This window comes from Glycine max, chromosome 10 (genome assembly GCF_000004515.6).
Source record: "Glycine max cultivar Williams 82 chromosome 10, Glycine_max_v4.0, whole genome shotgun sequence".
Classification (NCBI taxonomy): domain Eukaryota; kingdom Viridiplantae; phylum Streptophyta; class Magnoliopsida; order Fabales; family Fabaceae; genus Glycine; species Glycine max.
In genome coordinates, this window is record NC_038246.2 from 34552142 (window position 1) to 34575817 (window position 23676).

The following is a 23676-nucleotide window of genomic DNA, read 5'->3' on the forward strand; positions in this document are numbered from 1 at the left end:
AGGATGTCGAAGTACTCAGAGTTCTTGTTTGCTGATATATATGTGTTATAGTATTAGGGGTTTACTTAAGTAAGACTTTTAAAATGTGATTATTAATGTGTTGAGTTGCCCTAACAATGTCATCGTTGAATATGCCAAAAGGATTATCTAGTCTTGATATATATAGTCTCAGATTAATGGTTTCAGCCATGATACATATTGAGTTTTATCTAGTCTTTATTGTGAATTGAAAAACTCAACTACGTATCACGTAGAGATTGACTAAAACTATAGATACATAGATCATATCATAATTTCTACCAGACAATAGTATAATTTTCAAAATGAAGAGCTTCCGGTGAACATGAATGTAGCCACTATGAACAGTAGAAGTTGAAAACAATTTCAGTTCTTTTTGGTTGAAATTCATGTGTGTCCTATTATTTTGGAAATGAAACTCACCAAATGAGATGGGAAATTTAGTAGTAAGTATGTGAATTTCACCCAATAGAAGATAGTGTGTTAGAAAGAGTGTTACTAAGTATATCAGTAACATTTGTTTAAAAACCAATCTTAATCCACAGATTGAGAGGTATACATGAGACTATACTCCAGATAAACATTCCATAACCAAAATAACCGAAAGATATAGCATTTTAGTGGTTCAGCCATTTTAGCAAACATGTATCAAGCAGGAACAAGAAAAAAAGGAAACAACACAGAAAACCAAAACTTTAAAAATCAACACCAATGTAACTCAGATCAAGATATTAATAATAAAAGAAACTCTTGGCTCATAAAACATACATTAGTCTTAAGAAATTCAATACTTTGTATTCTCTGAATTAGTCTATTAGTCTCTTCTCTTGGTGCCTCTTAGTCTACCTTTTTTGTCCTATGATGTGTCTCTGCAAAATGATAGTGTGTGATAGTAGAAGAATAACATGTGTTTTGCTTATTTTTATTGTGTCCTTCTTTTGTTGGTAAAGTATGTTTTTCCTCCCTTGTTTTATTTTTATTTCCATTTTAATTCTCTAAATAATACTTTTTGCTATTTTTAGCCCATTATCAAATGTTTCACATTGTTTTTAGTCTATAACGTTAATGGTATATCTTTGTATTTTTTAAACATATTTTTTTAGTACTTACAAAATAGTATATGAAATGAATACTAGTGATAAGGTTTAGAATGCGTAATTGAGAGTGAGATCCTTATCTTCTAAGTTGACAATTAATTTCGTTACATTTTTTCAGAGGAAGTTATATCGATTGGAAGAGTTACTCAAGAAGTTTTTGAACGTATTGCTGCCACAAGCATAAGGACTGAACCAGCTTTTGAATCTATTGCTGCCACAACCACAAGGTACTTTTTGTTTATTAAATATACTTTGTGCGTTTAGAAATGATTAAAAATATAAAATTTTGTTATGGGTTCTTATTGGTTGGTAACTTTGTGTATCTTAGTTTTTTTTGTTGATTGGTAAGTTGGTATTAAATGCATGCGTGTCAATTTTGATTGATGCTTTGCCAAGTGATTCAGCAATCTTACTGCCAATACAGTAAGATGTAGACTGAATGGTTACCATGGGTTCATTCAGCAATCTTACTGGCAATACAGTAAGTTGGTATTAAATGCATCCATGTCAATTTTGATTGATGCCCTTTCACCTCACCAAACTCAACACTTTTTCCTTTTGTGCTCTTCTCATTTATGTCTACTTTCTTCATCAAATCTTGTATGGTGATTTGGAGGTTTCTCAACTCCTGTGCATCACAATGAAGTCTTTCTAAAATCTTGCTTTGGTTCCCTATTTCTCCATTCTTTGTGAAAGGAAAAATCTAACTATTTCATATTTCTCCATTAGGGGTACAAATAATTTGAAATGTAGAAGAAACTAAAGACCTTCTCTTTTAGTAGTGATTAAGTCAAATTGAATACATATATTATAAGTGGAAAAATTCTTGCTTAAAGTATTTAACCCACTTCCATATACTTAATACTTGAATTTTAAGACTATTAGTTACTCCATACACTTGATTGATAAAAATGTCTGTAAATAAACCTCTAAAATGAATAGAAGTTCTTTGAAGTATCAAGCACACCAAAATATACTATACCTCTTCGTTTCTTTTTTGTTAGTTTTTCCCTCACTCTTTGGCAGACTCCACATGCTCCTAGAGAGAGGCCCAAGCCAAATACCCACCCACGTTATTGTGTCTGCATACAAGTGCTATGAAATGACCACAACATATCTGCCTCATCTCTGACCCACGCATTCACACACCTCACTTCCCTCCTTTTTCTTTATGTTCTTGGCAAAAAGTTTGTCTCTTTTTTCTCCGCTTCCCTAACACCTTAGACCCTTCACCTTTATAACGAACATTATTCAGACATGACAAAGGCTCGACAATACAACACATCCTTTTACATCTATTTATGCCACTTGACCCGATGGGTATATAGGTGAGTTTGACATTAATTATGAGAACTGGATTTTTTTTCTATCTTTCCTTCTCATGTATTATGTTTGCCAAATGAAAATTTTCCTCTGCAAGGGTTTTACTTTGTTATTTTTTCAATGTGCTGCGTAAGGTTGCATATTTATCTTCTCATTAATTAGAAGCAAAGAACAATTGCAACCTATAAAAAACTGCATTTTTATTCATTTACTCCACCCTCCCCCATCATTTCCACTATCATTTCCCTTTTTTTTTCATACCAAGAATTTAATGTGAACAATATAAATACATGTACATTTTTCTTTTACTGGAACTGGTTTCACACAGCCCTTGATAAGTCCAGAACTGGTTTCTTATGTATTTTAACAACTCTTATCTGTGTCATGCACTCAGATTTTGACACCCCAAATTCCACCCTTTTTTTCTTACGTAATGTAATTAAAAAAATAATCATACATTTTTTTATGATTAAAAATAATTGTAGGTGAATCATTTTTCATTTTAAATACATCATCAATATTTTTTTGCTATCACATTATAAATTTTATTATATTTATATTTTTTATTTCTTTTTTATTTTCTCTCTAAGTGTAGGATAATATATGGAGTATTTATGAAACATTTTCTTAAAAAAAAAGTTTTCACTGTGAGTTTTTTATTCTTCCGACCCAATTTTTTCAACACTTGCCTTGCCATCTTCATATATATAGACCCCATAACTCCTCTCTCACACACTCTTTAGGCTCCTTTATAGCTGTTTTGTTCCCTCTGCAAGAGAAAAAAGGAAAAAATTAAACATAGAAAATAAAGATATTCCTCTGGTCAGTTTAAAGAAAGAAAAGCATCTCTTCTTGGGTCACTCAAATTTTTCTCTCTTCTCTGTGCATCATCACTTTGGAATTGCTTGGTTTCCACTTCTTTTTGTTCCTTCTGCTTCTGCAGGAGATTGACACACACTCACACACATATATATATTCTCTCTTCCTCTATTATGTGAAAGCCCAACATCATCCAGTTTTATGCAATTTTTCTGCTTTTGTATCTCTTTCCTCCATTCAAGGTCATGGACATTCTCTTCTGTTTTCACATGCATACACCTGTAATACATGTAATGTAACACACATAAGCATGATGAAATTTGCATGACCAAGTCTAAAGCAAGTTCTAGTCAATGCACTAGTGTTATCAAATTGTCATCCTCATTAGCATCTTCTCTGCCCAGAAGGCCAATTTCTACTTATATTTCAAATTATTTGTACCCCTAAAAGAGAAGGTCTTTAGTTTCTTCTACATTCTTTGTGAAAGGAAAAATCTAATTATGTCATATTTCTCCATTCCTGTTCAGCGAGTCTATGCTAATTGCTAAACATATATATTTCCAATGAGTGTTTTTTTTGTTGTCAAGCCAATAAGTACTTGGTTTGTATTCCATGGACCGTCCTTACCTATGACCAAAATAAAGCTATTTTTACAAATTGTGTTGCTTTGCTGCTGCTTGAAGATAACCTTGAGGTCTTTCCACCAAGGAGAGTCTAAACTGCAGTTCCTATGAGAAATCAAATTCCTCCAACCACCATATCTACACAATAGAATTGTGGCCCACAACTGATTCTGATTATTTGCCAACTCCCACCCCCATTTAGCAAGCAAAGCCTCGTTGAATTTAATCAAATCTTTGATCCCTAACCCACCTTTACTCTTAGGTAGGCAGACTATGTCCCACCTCACCCAAGGAATCTTAATGGAGTCTTGGAGGCTGCCCCATCAAAAATTCCTTTGTATAGATGTAATCTTTTGCACCACAAGCTTAGGAATCTTGAAGAAGGATAGCAAATAAATGGGTAAGGCTGTTAAGACTGAATTAATGAGGGTTATTCTACCCCCCATTGATAGATTTCTTTGCTTCCATTTTGTAAGTTTAGCCTCGCATTTGGTAATAATGGGCTGCCACACAGACCTATTTTTAGAGCTGACCCCTACAGGAATTCCAAGGTAAGACAATGGAATATCCATTTGACTACAATTGAGAGAAGATGCTGCCTCCCTACACCAGTCCTCGGATTTGCCCAAACACCCAAATTTTCTCTTATTGTAGTTTATCTTAAGACCAGAGACCAATTCAAAGCTTTTCAGGATACACTTTAGAATTTTCCCCGTATCTTCTCCATATGCAATGGCCACCTTCACGATTTGAAATCAAATAAAGATTGGTTGGTGGTGCTTTCTCTTGTGTCCAGCAATTTCTTTGGAAGAACATGAAAATTTTAGATTTTAAAATATATAATATTTAAGTGATTTTTTTTTTGCTTTTTTATATTTACAAAAAAATTATTTATTGATTGAAATTCAAAGTGAGGTCTATTTAATAACCTTCTCATGTGTAGAGATATTCATTTTAGTAGACATGTTTGTCACATGTGTTTCTACTTGATTAATTTATAATATGTAATTTCTATTTTTTAATGTGTTGATTAATAACAATGAAATTTCTTTTTATAGTTTTTAATTTTAATATACTTACAACAAGCAATATTAATATCATTAGAAACCCTCAATGAAAGACTGATTGAATTTTTTCGAAAAATATCATTTTTGTAGATATTTATTACAATTAATATATTTTTTCTATGATCAATTAATGTTGTATGATTATGTTAAGAAAAAAAAATACTTATGTTACAAAATATAACAATTAGTATGTTTTTCTCTCGCAAGTACAAGATACTGCTAATAAACACCTTAAGCAACTCTTGTAACAAAATTACTAATGAAATATGAATTGTCTATTAAAGAATAAAAGATTAATTATTTTATTTTAAATAATATTTAATTTTAATAGTTTTCATATAATTAATTGTTATTTATATTTACATATTATTCAAAATATTATTATAAATTTTAAATATCATAAATTAATTAAATCATACAAGTGAAGGAAATTTACTATTTTGGCTTTTGATTTGTAATAAATATTTCATTTTTCTCTTCGGTCTCTAATGAATTTTTGGTTTACGCTGAGTCGTTACTAAAATAACAATTTTATATTTTATTTTTGATATTTTGTTTTAGTCTCTCATAAATTAGTTAATTTGTATTTACTCCATAATAAAATAATAATTTTTTTTTACTGTCGACTAATAACAAATAATTTTTTTTATTAAGGAGTAAATACAAAATTTACTAATTTATTAGGAACTAAGAATAAGTGTTAAGGGTCAAAATAAAATTATTTTTTTCATTAAGAACTCAACGCAAAATACAAATTTATTAAAGAGTAAACGCAAAATCAGATATTTATCAGGAATCAAAAATATATTTAAGCCTACTATTTTTACTCACAGTCATTTAAAAATAGCTCTCCCACTAGATATATTCCTTACAACATTTTTAATATTATTTAAAATTATTTATTTCCCAATTATTAATAATTTAAATAATTGAAACAAAATATAGAATTTCAATTTGAAAATTTATAGTTATTGAGGGGCATAAACAACGTAATCCTTAATGATTTTCTTTATTATTGTTATTTATATATAAAAATTTATTTTCGTGAATAGCTCTACTTTACTATTTTCCTTTTCTTTAAATATTTAACGAGAAATTTATATAAACAGGAAATAATGTAAACAGTGAGTATGGTCTATTCTTGTCTGCTTACATGAGTTGAAATCTCACTATATTCTTAGTTGTCATGGACTCATCGCGAAGATGGGATAATGCAGTGTGTTTTAGCATAAATGATAGGAGGTTTGCACTGCAAACTTTTAGTTTCTAGTTAATTATTTTCTTGGTGCAAATTATGTCTTCGTAGCATACTAGTCCACTAGAAATCATTAGAGGATGAGTCTTGAGAAAGCCACATGCTGAGATGGTTACCTTGTATTGAATTTGGAGTTTCTTTCTTACCTTATTCCTCCAACTTGCTGCAACAATCACTCCTAAGCACTTCTTTTTCTTCATTCCATTCTTTACATTTTCAAGTATGAATCTCTCAGCTTTACATCCAGTGAGGATCACTGCACCATTGCCTACAGAATCAACCAACCAAGTGGAGTCAGTTCCCTTCTTATCTCTTGTTCTGCAACCATAACAGCATGAACCACAATAGTCATCTGCTGAGGAATTTATAGCCACAGACTCTACTTTGAAGCCCATTTTCTCACATCCTTGTATGAGAATTTGGTTCAGAAAGCTTTCATTGTTGCACTTTTCTGTTACACCAATCCTTCTTTGTATGATGCAATCAAATTTTATAATCTCTACAGGCTGATATTACTAATCAAGGAAAAATAGACATTCCTTGGTTTCTAATTTCATTCATTTGTTAGAGTTTTTTCCCAATATCTATGGGGGTGTTTGTTCCAAGGTTTCTAATTACATTCCTTGGATTCTTATTTTTGGTGGCATTACTATGAGCAAGAACTCCATTCTCTGGTATTTTAGGAAAAAAAAACCATTTGCTTAGTGTACCGTCCAGATATGTCTTGACTAACCATGATGTGGCCCTTTATGAAGCTCCATCTGTGTTTAGAGCTTCAAGGACTGTGTACCATGGCACTCGGATATAACTCAGTCAATCCTGATGTGCCCCCCTATCAGGCTCCATTGCCTCTGTTGAGTGAACAGCTTGGGCCTTTGCATCATCTGGATATAGAATCCAACATGTTGTACTCAACCTCAACCCATCCCGTTGCACATTCACTTCTCTACCCCTCCAGCCTGATAAATGTTTCTGCCCTATTAAAAAAACAAATTGACCTCTAATTCCATATGAACAATAGGTTCATTTTCAACAATATCCCTAAGTCAATCAAACCAATACCTCCCACCAATTGATATCAGGACTGGTCACAATTTAAGATCCCATTAAATTTTCCATCAATATACCACCAGTTTAACCCCATCACATGGAACCTTCACCCTTTACACTCAGGCTAGGCTAGTCCAAGCTCCCTTTCTGGGCTAATATGGTCAATGAGAGTTGTATGCATCATTATCAATTCCTGAATACAGATGCAGAGCATTTCACCCCAAAACTGGTATAGTAGGATAGTAGATAGTGGAATAACCACTATTATGAAATTTATACATATAAATTAAGTAATTTATATTACATTATATGCTTAATCATATTAAAAATTTACAGAAATAGTTTCTTTTAATTTTTTTTTTGTCAGCAAACATAGATATGATATATTAATAATGAGTACCAGTGGTACTGAAGTTACAAATTTTAGGGGCCAGCTGGTTCCTATGATTATTAGTAGGAACAAAGCCAGCACCATAGCACCCTGCTACCTAACCCATGCTACAAAAGTCCAGCCCCCACACTCCCAAGCTAAGTACAGAAACCTAGTGTTACATTGGAAGAACATTGATTAAAGTGAAGTGTAAAATCTTTCTCGTTGGACTTGAGCCATGACCAAAGTAAAAGCAGAGCATCATCCAAATGCTAGCTGTAATTTGTAGATGCCAAGATATGATGTTGTGATATCAGATTCAATAAAGGAAAGCAAAATCTAAGTACATGTCAAATGAAACAGGGCAAGGGCATAGAGATTCCATCCAAATGCTAGGACAATAATTTCTACAATACAAATCAGATCATATTGGAACATTTCCATTTCAAAATTTACACTAATTGTTTTTTTGGAGCCATTTCTTAATTATATATTCCTGTCTTGCAATGATGATTTCAGCTTTATATAGCTAGAAAGAATATGATGTAGTGAAGACCTTCTTCCATCATTTGAGCTTTATATATGACTGTTGGAACTTTGTCTTCACTGCTTTCTTTAGTAAATGCCTTGCAATTTAATTCTGTATCATATCAAGTTGATTGCCACAAATTATTTTCTACATATTACACAAATGTTTGTCATAGAAGCGGTTGATTGACCAAAGTGTTATTATTTTTCAGGCTGAATCAGGCACCAAAGAATCACCAAAGAACTCCTTTCATTATTTGCAGGTGTGTTTATTGTTTCTAGTAATAGTTTAAAATATGTTTTTGAAATTCCACAAATCACAAACATGTATGATGCCTGAAAGCATGTATTCGTTTAATGCCTTCATATTCATGCCGTGTAATTGTTCTTTTGAGCTGTCTAGTATGATGTTTATTATGTATTTTTGTGCCAATATCATACAATTACGAGAGTACCATAGGTACTATAGGAACAAGTATAAATTAACCCCAATTGTGGTTGAATTTGAGGATTGTATTGTGGACCAGCTACACCCCATAACTTAATTACATGTATGCTGCATCTCTTGGAAGAGGTGTCAACATTTACCCTTCCTTTGTTGTTTTTTTTGCAAGGCAAAAAGCAAATATATTATGTATAAAATTCAGTACTAGGTGTACTGAAATATTCTACAATAAATCTCTTCATCTCCGCCTTTTTATGTCCTTACCCGACCACCCCCAGAACATGTATTGCAAGGTGTTCAAATTTCTCGAGTCCCGTTGCATGCACACCATGTCATTGACCGCTGGAAGATGGCTAATGGAGTTGTCGTTCATGAGACAACCTGGTGTTGACCTCCACATGCAACTGCTACATATGGATGGTGTAGTCCCTGGTGTAGTCCTTCTCTGCACATTTTAACAAAGACCAAGTGTGGAACAAGGTATCATCGATAACCTTTTCAGGATCAAACGGGTGGTTCTTGAAAATCATAGCATTTCTATGATGCCATACGAAGAAGGATAGAGCTAACCACAGAAATTTCCATCTGTTGTTTATACTAGCTTTGTTGTTCCATTGAGTGAATTGCAAAAAGTGGTTCTTTGGGTCTGTGGAAAAAGGACCCACTCTATTAACCCATCTCAAAGGCTCCCACCAAAGTCTCCTTGTCATTGTAGAGTTGCAAATAACATGTATGTGACCAGAATGAATCTCATCTACAAAGTCAGCTGCCATTTGTATTTCATAGTCAAAAAAGTCCCTTCTCCAAGATAACTTCCATTCCCATCTACCGTCCACAAATTCTCCCATAGAATTAATTAGAAAATTCTGCTGTTTACTTATTACATATAATTGGGGATACTTTCGTTGGATATTACAGTTGTCCTGCAGCCATAAATCGTTCCGCAAACTAATATTGGACCCCGTACCCACCCTCCACTTTAAATTATCATTAAAGCAGTTATTGTGTTGCTGCTGAAAGATACTCTTTAAATCCTGCCACCATTAGGAAGTGAAATTTCTTCTACCACCAGAAATCAACTACTTTGACATAGATTATTTTTCCCAAATTCAGCTGATTTGATTTTATAAATGTTTAAAAAATGATGTTGAATTTCAATTGCACCACTTTCGTCATTAAATTTCGATGTTGTCGTTTGTGCAGTTTTTCTTCATTTTTTCTTATAAGCATTGGTAATAGAGGCCAACAAACTGAAAAATGCCGAATCCCTTGAAACAGCCATGCACCAATTTTCTTGTTAGCATTGCTGGTCCAACTAACTGCAATTGCTAATGTGTTTTCCACTGCAGCGTTTTGTACAAAAGGTGCAGTTCTGGTGTGTTTTCTACTGCAATTGGTGCTCTATGCTTGTGATGCATGTCAAGTAACCCCTAAGCCACTAACGTTTGACATAGAAGGTGTAACATGGATCGAAGTTGGATGAACGCATCACGTATAACTGAAGAGTACGAGAATGGTGTTGAAGAGTTTTTGCTGTTTGCTCAAAGTAAAGCGCAACCTATGTGGGGAAATTTTTTTTGTCCATGTGTGAAGTGTGGAAATGGGAGGCGCCAAACAATTGATGACATAAGAACTCATCTTATTTGTGAGGGAATAATTCGTAGCTACACAAAGTGGATATGGCATGGGGAATCCCTCGATACAGCTGACATGTCACAGGCTGACGATGTTACTACAGACAGCGGAAATCCTATAGAAGAAATGATTCGTGATCTTGGGCAAGAGGGGTTTGAAGAGGCACATGCAGCGTTGTATGACAACATAGAAGTTGATTCAAAAATGCCTTTGTATTCCGGCTGCATATCTTTCACAAAATTGTCAGCTGTGTTAGCTCTGGTTAACTTGAAGGCTCGATTTGGGTGGAGTGACAAGAGTTTTAGTGAGTTGCTGATGTTGTTGACAAACATGCTTCCTGCTGATAACATCTTGCCAAAGAATCACTACCAAGCAAAGAAGATTTTATGTCCAATTGGGATGCAGTACGAAAAAATTCATGCATGTTGTAATGACTGCATTTTGTACAGAGATGATTTTGCTGAACTAGATTACTGTCCTGTGTGTGGGGTTTCTCGGTACAGACCGACCAACGGAGATTCTACTGTACTAGTCTCAGACGCCGACCGCCGTCCAGCAAAGGTGTGTTGGTATCTCCCAATAATACCAAGGTTTAAACGGTTGTTTGCTAATGGGGAAGATGCAAAGAACCTTATATGGCATGCAAATACTAGAAAATCAGATGGATTGATGCGACATCCTGCAGATAGCCCGCAATGGAAGGCAATTGATCGTCTGTATCCTGAATTTGGGGCCGAGCCTAGAAATTTAAGGCTTGGTCTTGCAACGGACGGAATGAACCCATTTGGAACCTTAACTACTAACCATAGCTCGTGGCCCGTTTTGCTGTTCATTTATAATCTCCCTCCGTGGTTGTGCATGAAGCGAAAGTATGTTATGCTGAGTATGATGATAGCTGGTCCAAGACAACCAGGTAATGATATTGACGTATATCTAAGACCGTTAATTGACGATTTGCGGAAATTGTGGGATGAAGGGGTTGATGTATGGGACGCAAATTTGCAGCATGTTTCAAGTTGCGTGCAATGGTTTTTTGTACCATCAATGACTTTCCAGCCTACGGAAATTTAAGTGGATATAGTGTCAAAGGACATCACGCATGTCCTATATGTGAGCAGAATACTAGTTTCCGCCAACTTAAACATGGAAAGAAGACTGTGTATACTAGGCATCGAAGATTTCTCAAACAGTATCATCCGTATCGACGCTTGAAGAAGGCATTCGATGGAAGTCAAGAACATGAAACCGCGCCAAATCCATTAACTGGTGATGAAGTATATCAGCGGGTCAAGGATGTCGTAAATATGTTCGGCAAGTCCCAAAAAAAACCATCATCCACTTCAAACATGTGGAAAAAGAAGTCTATTTTCTTTGATCTTCCGTACTGGTCCGATCATCATGTTAGGCATTGTATAGACGTCATGCATGTCGAGAAAAATGTTTGTGATTCTTTAATTGGGACCCTCCTAAACATTAAAGGCAAGACAAAGGATGGTTTCAAGTGTCGTCAAGACTTGGTTGACATGGGTATACGTCAAGTGTTGCATCCTATCTCAAAAGGTAACAGGACATATCTGCCCCCAGCCTGTTACACAATGTCAACAGCTGAAAAGAGAAGTTTTTGTGAATGCTTGCGTAATATCAAAGTCCCACAAGGCTACTCTTCAAACATCAAGAGTCTTGTGTCTGTGAATGAGCTTAAGTTGGTTGGCTTGAAATCACATGATTGTCATGTGTTAATGCAACAACTTTTGCCTGTTGCAATCCGCGGAACATTGCCTGAGAAGGTCCGTGTTGCAATCAGTCGCTTGTGTTTCATTTTTAATGCTATATGTGCCAAGGTCATTGACCCTAAACAGTTGGATGCTTTGGAAGATGAGGTTGTCGTTGTCCTTTGTCAAATGGAGATGTTTTTCCCTCCTTCATTTTTTGACATTATGGTACACTTAGTTGTTCATCTGGTAAGGGAAATAAGGTGTTGTGGTCCTACGTATTTTAGATGGATGTATCCAGTTGAGCGGTACATGAAGGTCTTAAAGGGTTATACGAAGAATCGACATCGACCAGAGGCCTCAATAGTGGAAAGATACGTTGCTGAAGAATGCATTGAGTTTGCCTCACAGTACATTGACTCATTGAAACCTGTCGGCGTTCCTGCATCCCGGCATGACCAGCCAATAGCCGGCAAGGGTACTCGTGGATACAATGTTATGACAATGACTAGACATGACGTGTCACAAGCACATTTGTATATATTAAACAACACAACAGAGGTGTTTCCGTACATAGAGGCTCACAAAAAACATGTTAGAGATAGTCACCCCAAAATGAACATGATGAGGGTATTGCAAGAGCACAACAAAACTTTCATAAATTGGTTTAGACAAACAATACTTGCTGATAAAAGTGTTTCCAGACGACTCACATTGTTAGCCATTGGCCCAAATTTGAATGTCCCTACATGGAAGGGGTATGACATTAACAATTATTCATTCTACACAAAGTCCCAAGATGATAAAAGTTCGGTACAAAACAGTGGGGTCTGTGTTGATGCTGATTCGGAGCACTTTTCCAGTACATCGGATAACAACCCCATTCGAGCATCCATGTCTTACTTTGGTGTCATTCAAGAAATTTGGGAGGTTGATTATACATCATTTAGAGTGCCTGTTTTTAAGTGTCAGTGGGTGAACGGGACAACAGGTGTGTTTCAAGATCCATTGGGATTTACTTTGGTAGACCTTAGTAAGGTGGCATATATAGACGAACCTTTCATTATGGCAGCACAAGCCAGACAAGTTTTCTATGTACAAGATCCATGTAATTCAAGTTTGTCTGTGGCTCTGCAAGGAAGACCAAGTGGAATGAATTACCATAATGATGAGTCAACCCTTGACATTGGTCAAATGTCTAGTTTTTCAAAACAATTGCCTTCAATGAATGAAGCTGATGAAGTGGATGATGGACATGCAAATCGTGTAGATCATGATGAAGGTCTATGGGAAAACATCCCTACAGGCTGAGTGCGAAAGTAATGCTTTGTTTAATGTGTAAATATAATGATTATGTTAGTATTACGCCTTTGCTTTTGTTAATGTGTAAATGTAATCGTTAATATTAATTGTGTATTTTATTTACAGGATCATGGCCACAGATCCGACGTCTCCTCCGCAGTCCGATGGTCAATCAGAGGCGACTTCCAAGAGGAGTAGAACAACGACACGGCTGAGAACATTGACATTAAGAACCGTGGATCAGCCCAGACCGGCTGTTTATGTGGATCCCGCTACCGGGAGAGCATCCGGACCGATGCGTGAAAAGTTCCACAGCTACCTAGGCGTAGTGGCGCGAGAAAAGGTTCCCATTATCCACAATAATTGGAAAGACGTACCTGAAACGCTAAAGGAGATTGTGTGGAATGACATTCTAGTAAGTCCTTCATACCAATTACAATATTTGAATTAAGAATCAATTTTTCTGTTAAAAACATAATTGACTATAACAAATAGTTGTCCTTTATAATCTCTACATGTGTTTCATGCCCTTTATTTTAAATGACTTGTCCTTTATTTGAATAGTTAATCACTATCCTAGACTCCTATATTTGTAAAGAACAGCACAAGGGCAGTTTTTATTTTAAACATGAATATTAGTTAGTTAGATGAGGTTGAGAACAAATATTGTCAGATCAAAGTTAGAGACCAGAACAAATCATGTGTATAATAAGTTCACAAATTTAAATTGATAACTTAAACAAATGAAAATTGGCATGGGTTTTGTGTTAGGGAGCAAGGGTAGTATTTTTATCCTTAAATACTTAATAGGGTAATGCATATTATTTTTTATGCTAATGTAACCATAAGTTTGATTTTTATGTTATACTATTTTTGTATGGAATAAATTGATTTGTATCACTGTAAACATCCCAAATTTCCTAAAACTATGACAATAGCTGCCTACCCACTTGCACCGCCAAATAAAGCATTGCTTTCCAATCCACATAATCCAGTGGCCCTCCAAATATTATGATTAATAGGAACTTCTTTTCTTTTTTGTTTTTTACAAACACTTAGAATTATACAAACTCAGTTAACACTTAATAGCATTTTTATCACCCATCTATTGTCTATAAAGCTTTTGCGATTCCAATGAGAGAATTGCATAAAATGATTTTTAGGTTCAATGGGGAAAGGGCCCACTCTATTGACCCATCTCAAAGCCTCCCACCATAAATTCCTAGTCATTCTGCATGAGAACATGATGTGGCCAATATCTTCCTCTTCACTATCACATAACGGGCACCTATACGAAGGCAAAGTGATGTGTCTCTTTCTCAAGTTAGCCTTAGTAGGCAATCTGTTTATGAAAATTCTCCAACAGAAGGCAATCTGTTTCTTTCGTAAAATTAGTCAATAATAATTTAATATGTAATTTCTATTTTTTAATGTGTTGATTAATAACAATGAAAATTCTCCAACAGAAGGCAATTGCTCTTGGGGGGATTTTCAGATTCCAAATAATCTTAAAAGCTCTGTCGTCATTAACAGATCTGCCATCATTCTTGAGGATATTGTAGGCTGACTTTGTGGAATAGGCTCCACTAGGATCAACCTTCCAAATAAGGGAGTCCATACTGGTTGGGCAAATCTGGACAACATCAATCTCAGCATCAATTTCTCCTCCATTGCATCCTCCATTCCCATTTATTATCAACAAGAATTCCCATTAGGCTGATAGAAGAATCCTGCTGGTAGCTCACTTGATACAAAGTAGGGTATTTTTCTTGAAGAGTTAAATCATCGTCTCTCCATTTATCCTTCCAGAACCTGATTTTTGCCCCATTACCCAACTTCCAACACAAATTATAAAACAGCCTATTAGTGTGCTGCTGCTGGAAAATAGATTTTAAGTCCTTCCACCACTTAGAGAAAGCTGTGGAGTTTCTCCCATGAATCAGAGCATTCCAGCCACCATACTTGGACATTACAATTCTGGGCCAAAAGTGATTCTGATTAGTCGCCAATTCCCAGCCCCATTTGCCCAGCAAGGCCTCATTACAATTCTTGGACATTTGAATCTGTTAAAATTTTATAAAACTGTAAATTATTTATAAAAAAAAAACATCAAACAAACAAAACCCTGATTTTTTTCTTTATCGGTCTGAAAGAGCGGCGTGTGTTTGGTATGTCCTAGGGCCCAAGAATTTTTAGTTAAAATGAGTGTAACCCAGAACTTCCATCAATTTCACTAGACAGGCAAATCAGACAGTAGGTTGGCCCAATAATTTAAACTCCAAGTTCAAACCCAATGGCTCTTCATCTTAATGTCCCCACGTGGCTAAAACTTGTCAATTTAGGGGTAACAATCCTCCAGCAACACAGGATCTATATTTTGTAGCTACAACAAGCTCTTTTATATGAACCTTATAGATGTGTGTAGGGGAGAATTTCTTGCTACATGTTTAACATCAAATACTAGTTCTCCTAGTTTTATCCAGTTGTTTCTGGACCAATATGATCTTAACTGCTACTAACAAATACCTATTGACTTCCGATTGCAGTCGTTTTCTTTGATAGTTACTACTCATGCTATTATGCTTTAGGATATTGTAACAAATAGAAAAACTAATTTGTCCCAGGTCTATCAGAATTTATTTTATTTCTTAAGCATACGTCTCTGTTTAACAGCTATATATGCTCCAGCGAGAAAATATTTCAATCATCAACTTTCCTTTTCTTGTTTTTCGCAAATGAGTTAATTATATTTTCCTAAAATATTGTTTTTATTCACCTGGACTTTCAATTTATAAATTTTATTTTAAACTACTGAGTCTACTCTAGATATTCAACAACTAGGTACAATTAATATTTTAATAAGAATTTGAAAGATGAAACGAAGGGATAGAATAAGAGTTGGAGATAACTAATTCTGACCATGGATAGAGTGTGGATACAGGAAAGATAAAATATATATATTAAAGAGTACCAGAGGTACTAGATAAGGTACAAATTAGAGATCAGATTAGATTCCAGGTAGACCTAATTCTGACCATGGATAGAGTGTGGATACAGGAATGGTTATAATACACATATCAAGGTATTCTTAAAAATCCTGCACTAAGATTGGTAGACCAGTGATTATGGTACTATCATGCAAGTACCCTTTGCACTATTAAAATCTTACTTTCAAACCTCTTAGCCTCTTATGTTTCAAAAATTAACTTTGTTTCTGCTCCCACATAATTTAATTTTAAGCTTGGCAAAAGTTCCTTGTATCTTGAATTCATTAGTCTGCTTCAAGTAAATTATGCCAATCTGCTTCAGTAATTTAAGGATATGTTTTTGTTATCTGAGTCAAGGAAGCTAAAGTTTGCAAAACAAAAGTTTACTTCAGATCTTCTCTGGCTTCAAATGGTATAAGAGAACTTAGAGAACAAACATGAAATTAATCAAATAACAATTATTGAAAGGGCCTTCCTAAAATATTTCCCAAACAAGACTTCTTTGGCCTCTTCGAAGACATTATTTGGGTCAGCAAAGAAACAAATCCTTGTTTTATTATTTCTACTTTCTATACAATATTTCAAAGGTCATTGATATTGTTTGAGAACACAAACTTCAAATTTTCAGGTGTCTCTACCTGCAATAGAAACATACAACATATTCATGTATACAACTCTAGTGTCTTATCTAAGCTCGAGTCCACACCACATCATGGAGTTGCTTGCTGATTGATTTAACAGTTACTTGGTCATCCTCACCATATAGAATCCAGAAAGATTAGTCAAACCTAACTTCTGGTATATGAAATTTAGTATTGAACAGAATGTTAGAAACTAAAATCTTCATAGGGTGCAGAAGTTTATCAGTCTTATTTACAGTTTTCAGCCCTGTATTTACTGTTCCAATAGAACTTAAATCTTGCAGTTGCTGGGGTGGGGTAGGACAATTTTTAGCATGCTAAAAATTCATGTCTAGCAGTTTGTGCTGGGGACATCACAAATTCGTCTGCAGAATCCTTGGAAGCAGCATCTTTGTACGAGCAGGCAGCAGTTATTTCCTTGTTTATTGTGCCATGCACAATGTCAACAACTTTAACATAAAAGAGATGAAGAGGTAAGTTACAATTGCAAGTCTTAAGTTATTTCCTTGTTTAAATCACACCAAGCTTAATATTGTTAGGCTTCTTCCTTGTGTCAACTTGTCAAAAGGTGCCCTCTTAGGAACAAATAGGATAGGCTTACAGGCATAAGTGTCCCTCACCTGAGAAGTGCTTCACAGGCAAATGCTCTTCCAGTCATTGGAGTCAATCTTGTAGAAAGCATAATACTCCTCCTTTGTGATCTCCTAAGGCTCTGTCATCCAAATGGCCTTATGCTTGTTCACGAACGAGCATTCATGTGACACTTCCTTGCTGAGGAAAAAAAAATGTGACACTTCCTTAATCTTCTTTAAATTACTTTCTTCCTTCTCGTTCTCTTCGTCAACATCCTCCACCTAAGTACATTAAAAAATTAGATATTGAAGTCAAATTGTAATTCAAAAAATACCAAAAAAAATAAATAAACGTTTTGAAGTACTTCTTTAGATGGTATTCCTTATGGTTCAAGTAGCAATAACGATGACAATTGTATGCATGTTTTGTTTGATATTGATTTCATTTTTTGCATAAAACAAAGAGGGGAACGAACAACAATTTGAAAGTTGTACATTCAGGAACTAAAGAATTCAAAATAGCTAGTAATAAGAGGGATTTGTTTTTGGGATTTTCTGAGCACCAAGAGCGGCTACGCAAGAAGCTTGCACTTGAGGAGGGAAGGATGTTTGCAGATAATGAACAACTTTCTTAACTACTTGTCCTTCAGACTTTCCTGGTTCTTCTTGTTAATATGTACATCACAATAGTATAAGCTATGGCGTAAAAACATGGTCTATATTGACTTCTAATATTGTTAGGGGTCAAAAAGACCATGTCCATAAGCCATAGCCTTATACTATTTATATTTACATATTACCAAAAGAAACAGTCAAATCTGAACGGCAAATAGTTAAGAAAGTTGTTCATTAGCTGCCAATATGCTTCCCTCCTCAAGTGCAAGCTTCTAGCGTACCCGCTATTGGTGCTCAGAAAATCCCAAAAACAAATCCCTCTTATTACTAGCTATTTTGAATTCTTTAGTTCCTGAATGTACAACCTTCAAATTGTTGCTCGTTCCCGTATTTGTTTTTTGCAAAAAAGAAAATTAATCCGAAACAATTCAGGCTGAATTGTTATCGTTATTATTACTCGAACCATAAGGAATAACAGCTAAACAAGTAATTTAAAATGTAACTTTTAAATTATGTGGTATTTTTTTAATTACAATTTTACTTCAATATCTAATTTTGTTAATCTACTTAGGTCGTTTTTTAAATATAAATATGAATTTAAAGGTGATCTACTGATAATATAAAGTACTTGCTAATCACAAATTATGATACGTATCATTTTAAATTTTAACTTAATTTTATAAATATTAATAAATTTATAATAAGACAATTTTTAACATGTGCTGCCGTGATTCCTTTGACTTCACTATAATCTCCCTGACATAATTAAGAATTAGAATTAGACCTGGGCTGCAGTGATTCATTTGACTTCACTATAATCTCCCTTCTCAAGCCTTTGATTGTCTATGTTAACTTCTTTGCCTCTGATACTGTATAACTCTTCAACATGCCATTGCAGCAATTATTTTACCAGGCACATACATTTTTAATTACAATTCCTTTAATTTGTATAAGGATACAAAAATAAAACACGTGTAGCTGAATGGAAAATAAAAAATGAAGGAAGCATGAGACTGTCAAAATATTATGTTTATACATAATATGTTTATATATGATAGCATGAGACTGTCAAAATAAGTAAAGGAAGCATGTACTTTAATGTATTATTTTTTTAAATCATTAGGTCTTAGTCTTAGCTTGTTTTCATTTGGCTTTATGGCTACTGCATAAGGAATGAGACACAGTCATATGAGTTCTTTGTCTGATTTGACAGTAGAGGATATGAACATATATATGGGTGCTTTATTGTGATATTATTCAATATATCAGTTTTTTTAATGTTCTGCCACTGCTATATCTAGTAGTATCTATTTTCATATCTAGGATGCCTTGAGGGTGTATTCTGATTTGGGGTTCAGCCGCAACTTGATGGACTTCATGGTTACCACTAAGGAGCCTGAATTTCTTAGAGATGTTGATGGGACGGAACATAGTTCTAATTCAGCTGAACAAGTATCTGGTAGCTCCAGCAGGTTTGGGAGTGGAAGATATTCCACATTTTAGGTCAGAGTGAGACTACTTCGAAACAGGATGGGGTTTCTGCTTCGAATTCGAAGAATTTTAATTCTGTTGCTACTAAGCTTATCTGGTTTGAAGTTAATTGCTGAGACATTTGATTGGAGTCATGATGCCTAGGCTTGTGAACTTTCCTTGCTTGCAAAATGTGTAGATTTGTTGTTAGTGCATTATTTGTGGATTTCAGATTCATTTTTAGGAAGTTTTTGGATTGAAGGGCACATTGCTTCTTGGTTGAATAACCTGTTTGTACATAGCTGAAATAAAATTTTCAATACTAGCACTACTGGTCCTTTTTTTTGCAATTCTATTACCAGCTTTTGGTTTTTTTATGTGTCAATTTCTTGGCTTATTTTACCTAAGATTTTGAATTAATTTAAGACATGTTTCTTCGGAGATAATTAGGCACCAAACGTAAATACCTCTTACAGCATACATTCAGACCTTTTTTGTCGCCTTGTGAGAGATAAATACCTCTTCATATTTTATTAAATTTGTAATAAAAGGTAGGTATTCTTCTATTTTAAACACTTTGACTATATTTTGTTTCTTCTTCTATCACATCATATAGTTTATTATATTTATATTTTTTAACCATGTATCTCAATATTTAATTAGATGTTAGGTGTTAAATAGGTGGTATGATGTCCACAAATTAATTATAATGCATAGTTGGTAATTTGTGATAACAACATCAGCATAAAGGTAATTTGTGATTGAACCATGAAATTCTAGCATCCAAATTTTGGAAAACAGCAAATACTATCTGCATAGTTGGAAGATGAATTCACTAATCACCTGCACCGACTTTTATTTTGTTTTATTAGTGAATAATCTGCGTATGCCATAAGTTTTGATTATTACTCTGTTGTTTTAACTACTATGCAGAAAACATGAGAAATCAATGTTTTAGTAATGATTTCAAATTACTTAAGAATTATCAATGTACATGGATTATCAATAACATCATTGATAAAAACTCAAATTGTGCGAAGGCTGAAGCATGTTCTTAACAAACCATGAAAAGAAGTTTTTCTAGGAATTCATACTTTAAGGCAATAACTGTTATTAGTGAGTGTCACAATATTTTTTTTCATTTATTATTTGTTCAATTTGGATATTAAATTTGATGGCTGTGACTGCATGGTAAACTTACATTATATGCTGATTGGATGCTTTTGCTTTACTTGGGGTATTATGGCAGAACATTGTCATTAAATTGTTGATTGCTAGTATTGTATAATGATATACATTTGGCTGCCTTTTTCCACAAATTTTGACACCTGGTTATGTAGGCAAAGTTTGATATCGCAGAAGCTACGAAGGTGAAGACGAAGGTTATGTCAACAGTAGCGACGAGATGGCGGCAATTTAAGTCCACATTGACTAGCAAATTTGTGTTTGCTAAGACTGAAGGTCAACAAACACAGGATGTTGTGACAAAATATGGACTAGATCCTGAAGCGTGGAAACAATTTGAAGAAACCCGCCTGACACCTAACTGGGAGGTTAGTTGATTCTGTTTATGGTAACTTCAAATGAATATTTTTTTGCCAATTTGATTATTTTAATTTCAAAAAAATCTCCGCAATTATGTATGTCACATTACAGGGTATTAGGAAACGAGCACAATCAATTCAAAAACACAACGACTGCCCTCACGTACTTTCACGTGGGGGATATGATTTGCTTGAGAAGAAATTGTTAGACCAGAAACGAAAAAGGATACAAGAGGAAGCATTGTTGAGTGAAAATCCAGCAAGTGTTGATGAACCCCCATCCCCAATAAAAAGGCATGTTAAGTGGAAGGTTGCTCGGACCAGGGCTGTTGGCAATATGACATCTGACTCTGCACAGGAAATTGCAGATAAAATAGTAAGTTCACCAATATGTTGCAATGTTCATATGTTTAAGTATTTTGTAATGAAAATGACTGCACGTTGTGTATTTTTGTGTCACTTGTTTTGTGTAGGACTCCTTAGAAGAGCAGGTAACGCAGGGTTCGTTTGTACCCCATGGTCGGCAAGACATACTGAACACTGCCATTGGACGACCTGACCATGGGGGTCGCGTTCGGGCAGCAGGCTCAGGTGTCACTATTACTCAGTACTACGGAAGGGCATCAAGGACATGCAGCAGCTCGTCCACGTCCATCAGCCAACAACAACTAGATGAAGTTGTTGCAAGGCTTAGGGAAGACATGACTGGCCAGATTAGGGAAGAATTGAGGACTCAAATTAAGGAAGAATTGAGGACTCAGCTAGAAGAGGAAAATAAAAGGAGCTTGGAAATAATGACCAATGCATTGAAAGAGGCTATTAAAAAAGAGTTGTCAAATAAAGGATCCCAAGAGGCACTCCAAATTCAGCCGGACATACAACAACTAGGTGCGCGTGTCAGCACACAGGGAAGTAATGCTGTTACCAATGCGCAGGCTTCACAAGAACATGATGCTGATGCCATACCATTGATGGGACTGTTTGTGCAGTGTAACGATGGTACACAAAGGTTTGTAGAAATATTACCTTACTTACAATTGAATCGGAGTTTTGTTTTTTCTTGCAGCTGTAATTGTTGGGTTTGGTGTAGAAACAGTTATTGATCCTGATTTTGTTTTATATGCACTAAAAAAAGCTTTGTTTATGGTTCATACCGTCAATACATTTGTAGCTTGGCCCACACACCTTGTGAAAGTTGTATTAGATGAGGTAACATGTTTCATTTGACATACGTAAAGTAAAACATTCATAGATTACAGTACAAATACTCACCCACTTTCATTAACCATGTAGCATCCACAACGTATTCCACACAACGAGGATGCACATGTGCCGAAGCCGGCTAATGTGAACGCAGATGATCCGTTGCGTGAATTGATGAAGTACAGTTTCGATCTTTACGACAAGCCACTTCAAATCAGCTTTGATGGGAGATTTCTTGGAATTGTAGATGCATCTACATCGATATTCATCACATATTCAGATGTTATTGAAATAATAGCAGGAGACAAAAGTCTGAACATATCTGTCATACAATTATGGTTAATGTAAGTGAATTCCTTCATATAACTCATTCCTCATTCATTCAATATCATGATCCACTACAATACTTTCAAATCATGTGAATAGGTATATTCATGAGTGGAGTCAGATATTCAGTCAAGGTTTCATGTATGCATTCCTTGAGCCACAGTCGTTGGTTTGTTCAAAGGATAGACGCAGCGAATGCGAACAATATCTTGAAAGATGGCTTAAGGAATCTGACCGAGAGGTGTACATTGGACCTTACTTCCATCAGTAAGTGCTATTTAACAAACATACTTCAAATGATGTTTGGGTGTATACGTATCTAATGTGAATGACATGCAGGGAACATTGGCAACTCATAATTTTGTGTCCTAGGCAACATGTTGTTGTTTGGTTCTGTTCTTTGCGTAGGAAACCTGATATGCATATCAAAGCTACAATTAATAGGTTATCTCATACCATATAACTTTTTGCAAGCCTTCTTTAATGGTCATTATTGATTGACATTTTGTTGTATATGCGTTGATGTGGTTTTTTAAAAGCAGTGTAATGACAAAATTGAAGAAGACCTTGTCTCCTGAAACTAAGGCAGTTGCACCAAAGTGGATTGAAGTAAAGGTAAGTCAGCTATGTACCATGTGTTAGTGTTGTCTAGTTAAGTCATGAACTTATGTAATGTATACGATGTTCAAATGTTTTCCATATGTAGAGTCACGTTCAAACCGGCTGTTATGAATGTGGATATTACATAATGCATTGGATCTGGAACATCATAGCCAGCGACATAAAGAGTGATTGGTCCATGGTATGCATAAACTTCAGTACAATTGGAACTGAATTTTTATATTTGCAGTACTAACTTACAATTATGAATACTTGCAGTGGTTTGCTAATGACACACCGTTGGACATCGGCATCATCACCACAATTCGAAAGAAATGGGCAACATTTTTTTTAAAGACAGCAATAAGTCAAAACGGCTAATGATGGCGTTGGAGTATTTTTTTTCCCTGTATTTGAGACAATTGTTATGTTATTTGACACAGCGGCTATTTTATTTTCGGTCATGCTACTAA

At 34.9% G+C, this 23676-nt stretch overlaps 3 protein-coding genes across 3 annotated transcripts; all 3 read left to right on the forward strand.

Moving 5' to 3' along the window:
• Positions 1–365: 365 nt before the first annotated feature.
• LOC106794987 (uncharacterized) lies at positions 366–22300 on the forward strand. The gene is made up of 7 exons (XM_041006205.1): positions 366–1342; positions 8363–8413; positions 13371–13659; positions 20870–21082; positions 21186–21449; positions 21547–22072; positions 22164–22300. Exons 3-7 carry the CDS (start codon positions 13375–13377, stop codon positions 22298–22300), a joined length of 1425 nt encoding a protein of 474 aa, XP_040862139.1. The 5' UTR covers positions 366–1342; positions 8363–8413; positions 13371–13374.
• LOC121172971 (uncharacterized) lies at positions 10060–13253 on the forward strand. Its single transcript, XM_041006204.1, has 2 exons — positions 10060–11143; positions 11236–13253. Exons 1-2 carry the CDS (start codon positions 10060–10062, stop codon positions 13251–13253), a joined length of 3102 nt encoding a protein of 1033 aa, XP_040862138.1.
• On the forward strand, positions 22281–23584 carry LOC102662887 (uncharacterized). The gene is made up of 6 exons (XM_041006206.1): positions 22281–22620; positions 22703–22870; positions 22943–23047; positions 23146–23218; positions 23310–23405; positions 23483–23584. Exons 1-6 carry the CDS (start codon positions 22451–22453, stop codon positions 23582–23584), a joined length of 714 nt encoding a protein of 237 aa, XP_040862140.1. The 5' UTR covers positions 22281–22450.
• Positions 23585–23676: the final 92 nt, after the last annotated feature.

Bases quoted from the DNA above. Each gene is read 5' to 3' on its own strand.
- LOC106794987 (XM_041006205.1), top strand. From the start codon at position 13,375: ATGGCCACAGATCCGACGTCTCCTCCGCAGTCCGATGGTCAATCAGAG. The intron at 13,660-20,869 runs GTAAGTCCTTCA...CTGGTTATGTAG, and splicing joins TTGTGTGGAATGACATTCTA to GCAAAGTTTGATATCGCAGA. The intron at 21,083-21,185 runs GTTAGTTGATTC...GTCACATTACAG, and splicing joins GCCTGACACCTAACTGGGAG to GGTATTAGGAAACGAGCACA.
- LOC102662887 (XM_041006206.1), top strand. From the start codon at position 22,451: ATGAAGTACAGTTTCGATCTTTACGACAAGCCACTTCAAATCAGCTTT. The intron at 23,048-23,145 runs GTTATCTCATAC...TTTTAAAAGCAG, and splicing joins ATCAAAGCTACAATTAATAG to TGTAATGACAAAATTGAAGA. The intron at 23,406-23,482 runs GTATGCATAAAC...GAATACTTGCAG, and splicing joins TAAAGAGTGATTGGTCCATG to TGGTTTGCTAATGACACACC.
- LOC121172971 (XM_041006204.1), top strand. From the start codon at position 10,060: ATGGATCGAAGTTGGATGAACGCATCACGTATAACTGAAGAGTACGAG. The intron at 11,144-11,235 runs GTAATGATATTG...GCAAATTTGCAG, and splicing joins AGCTGGTCCAAGACAACCAG to CATGTTTCAAGTTGCGTGCA.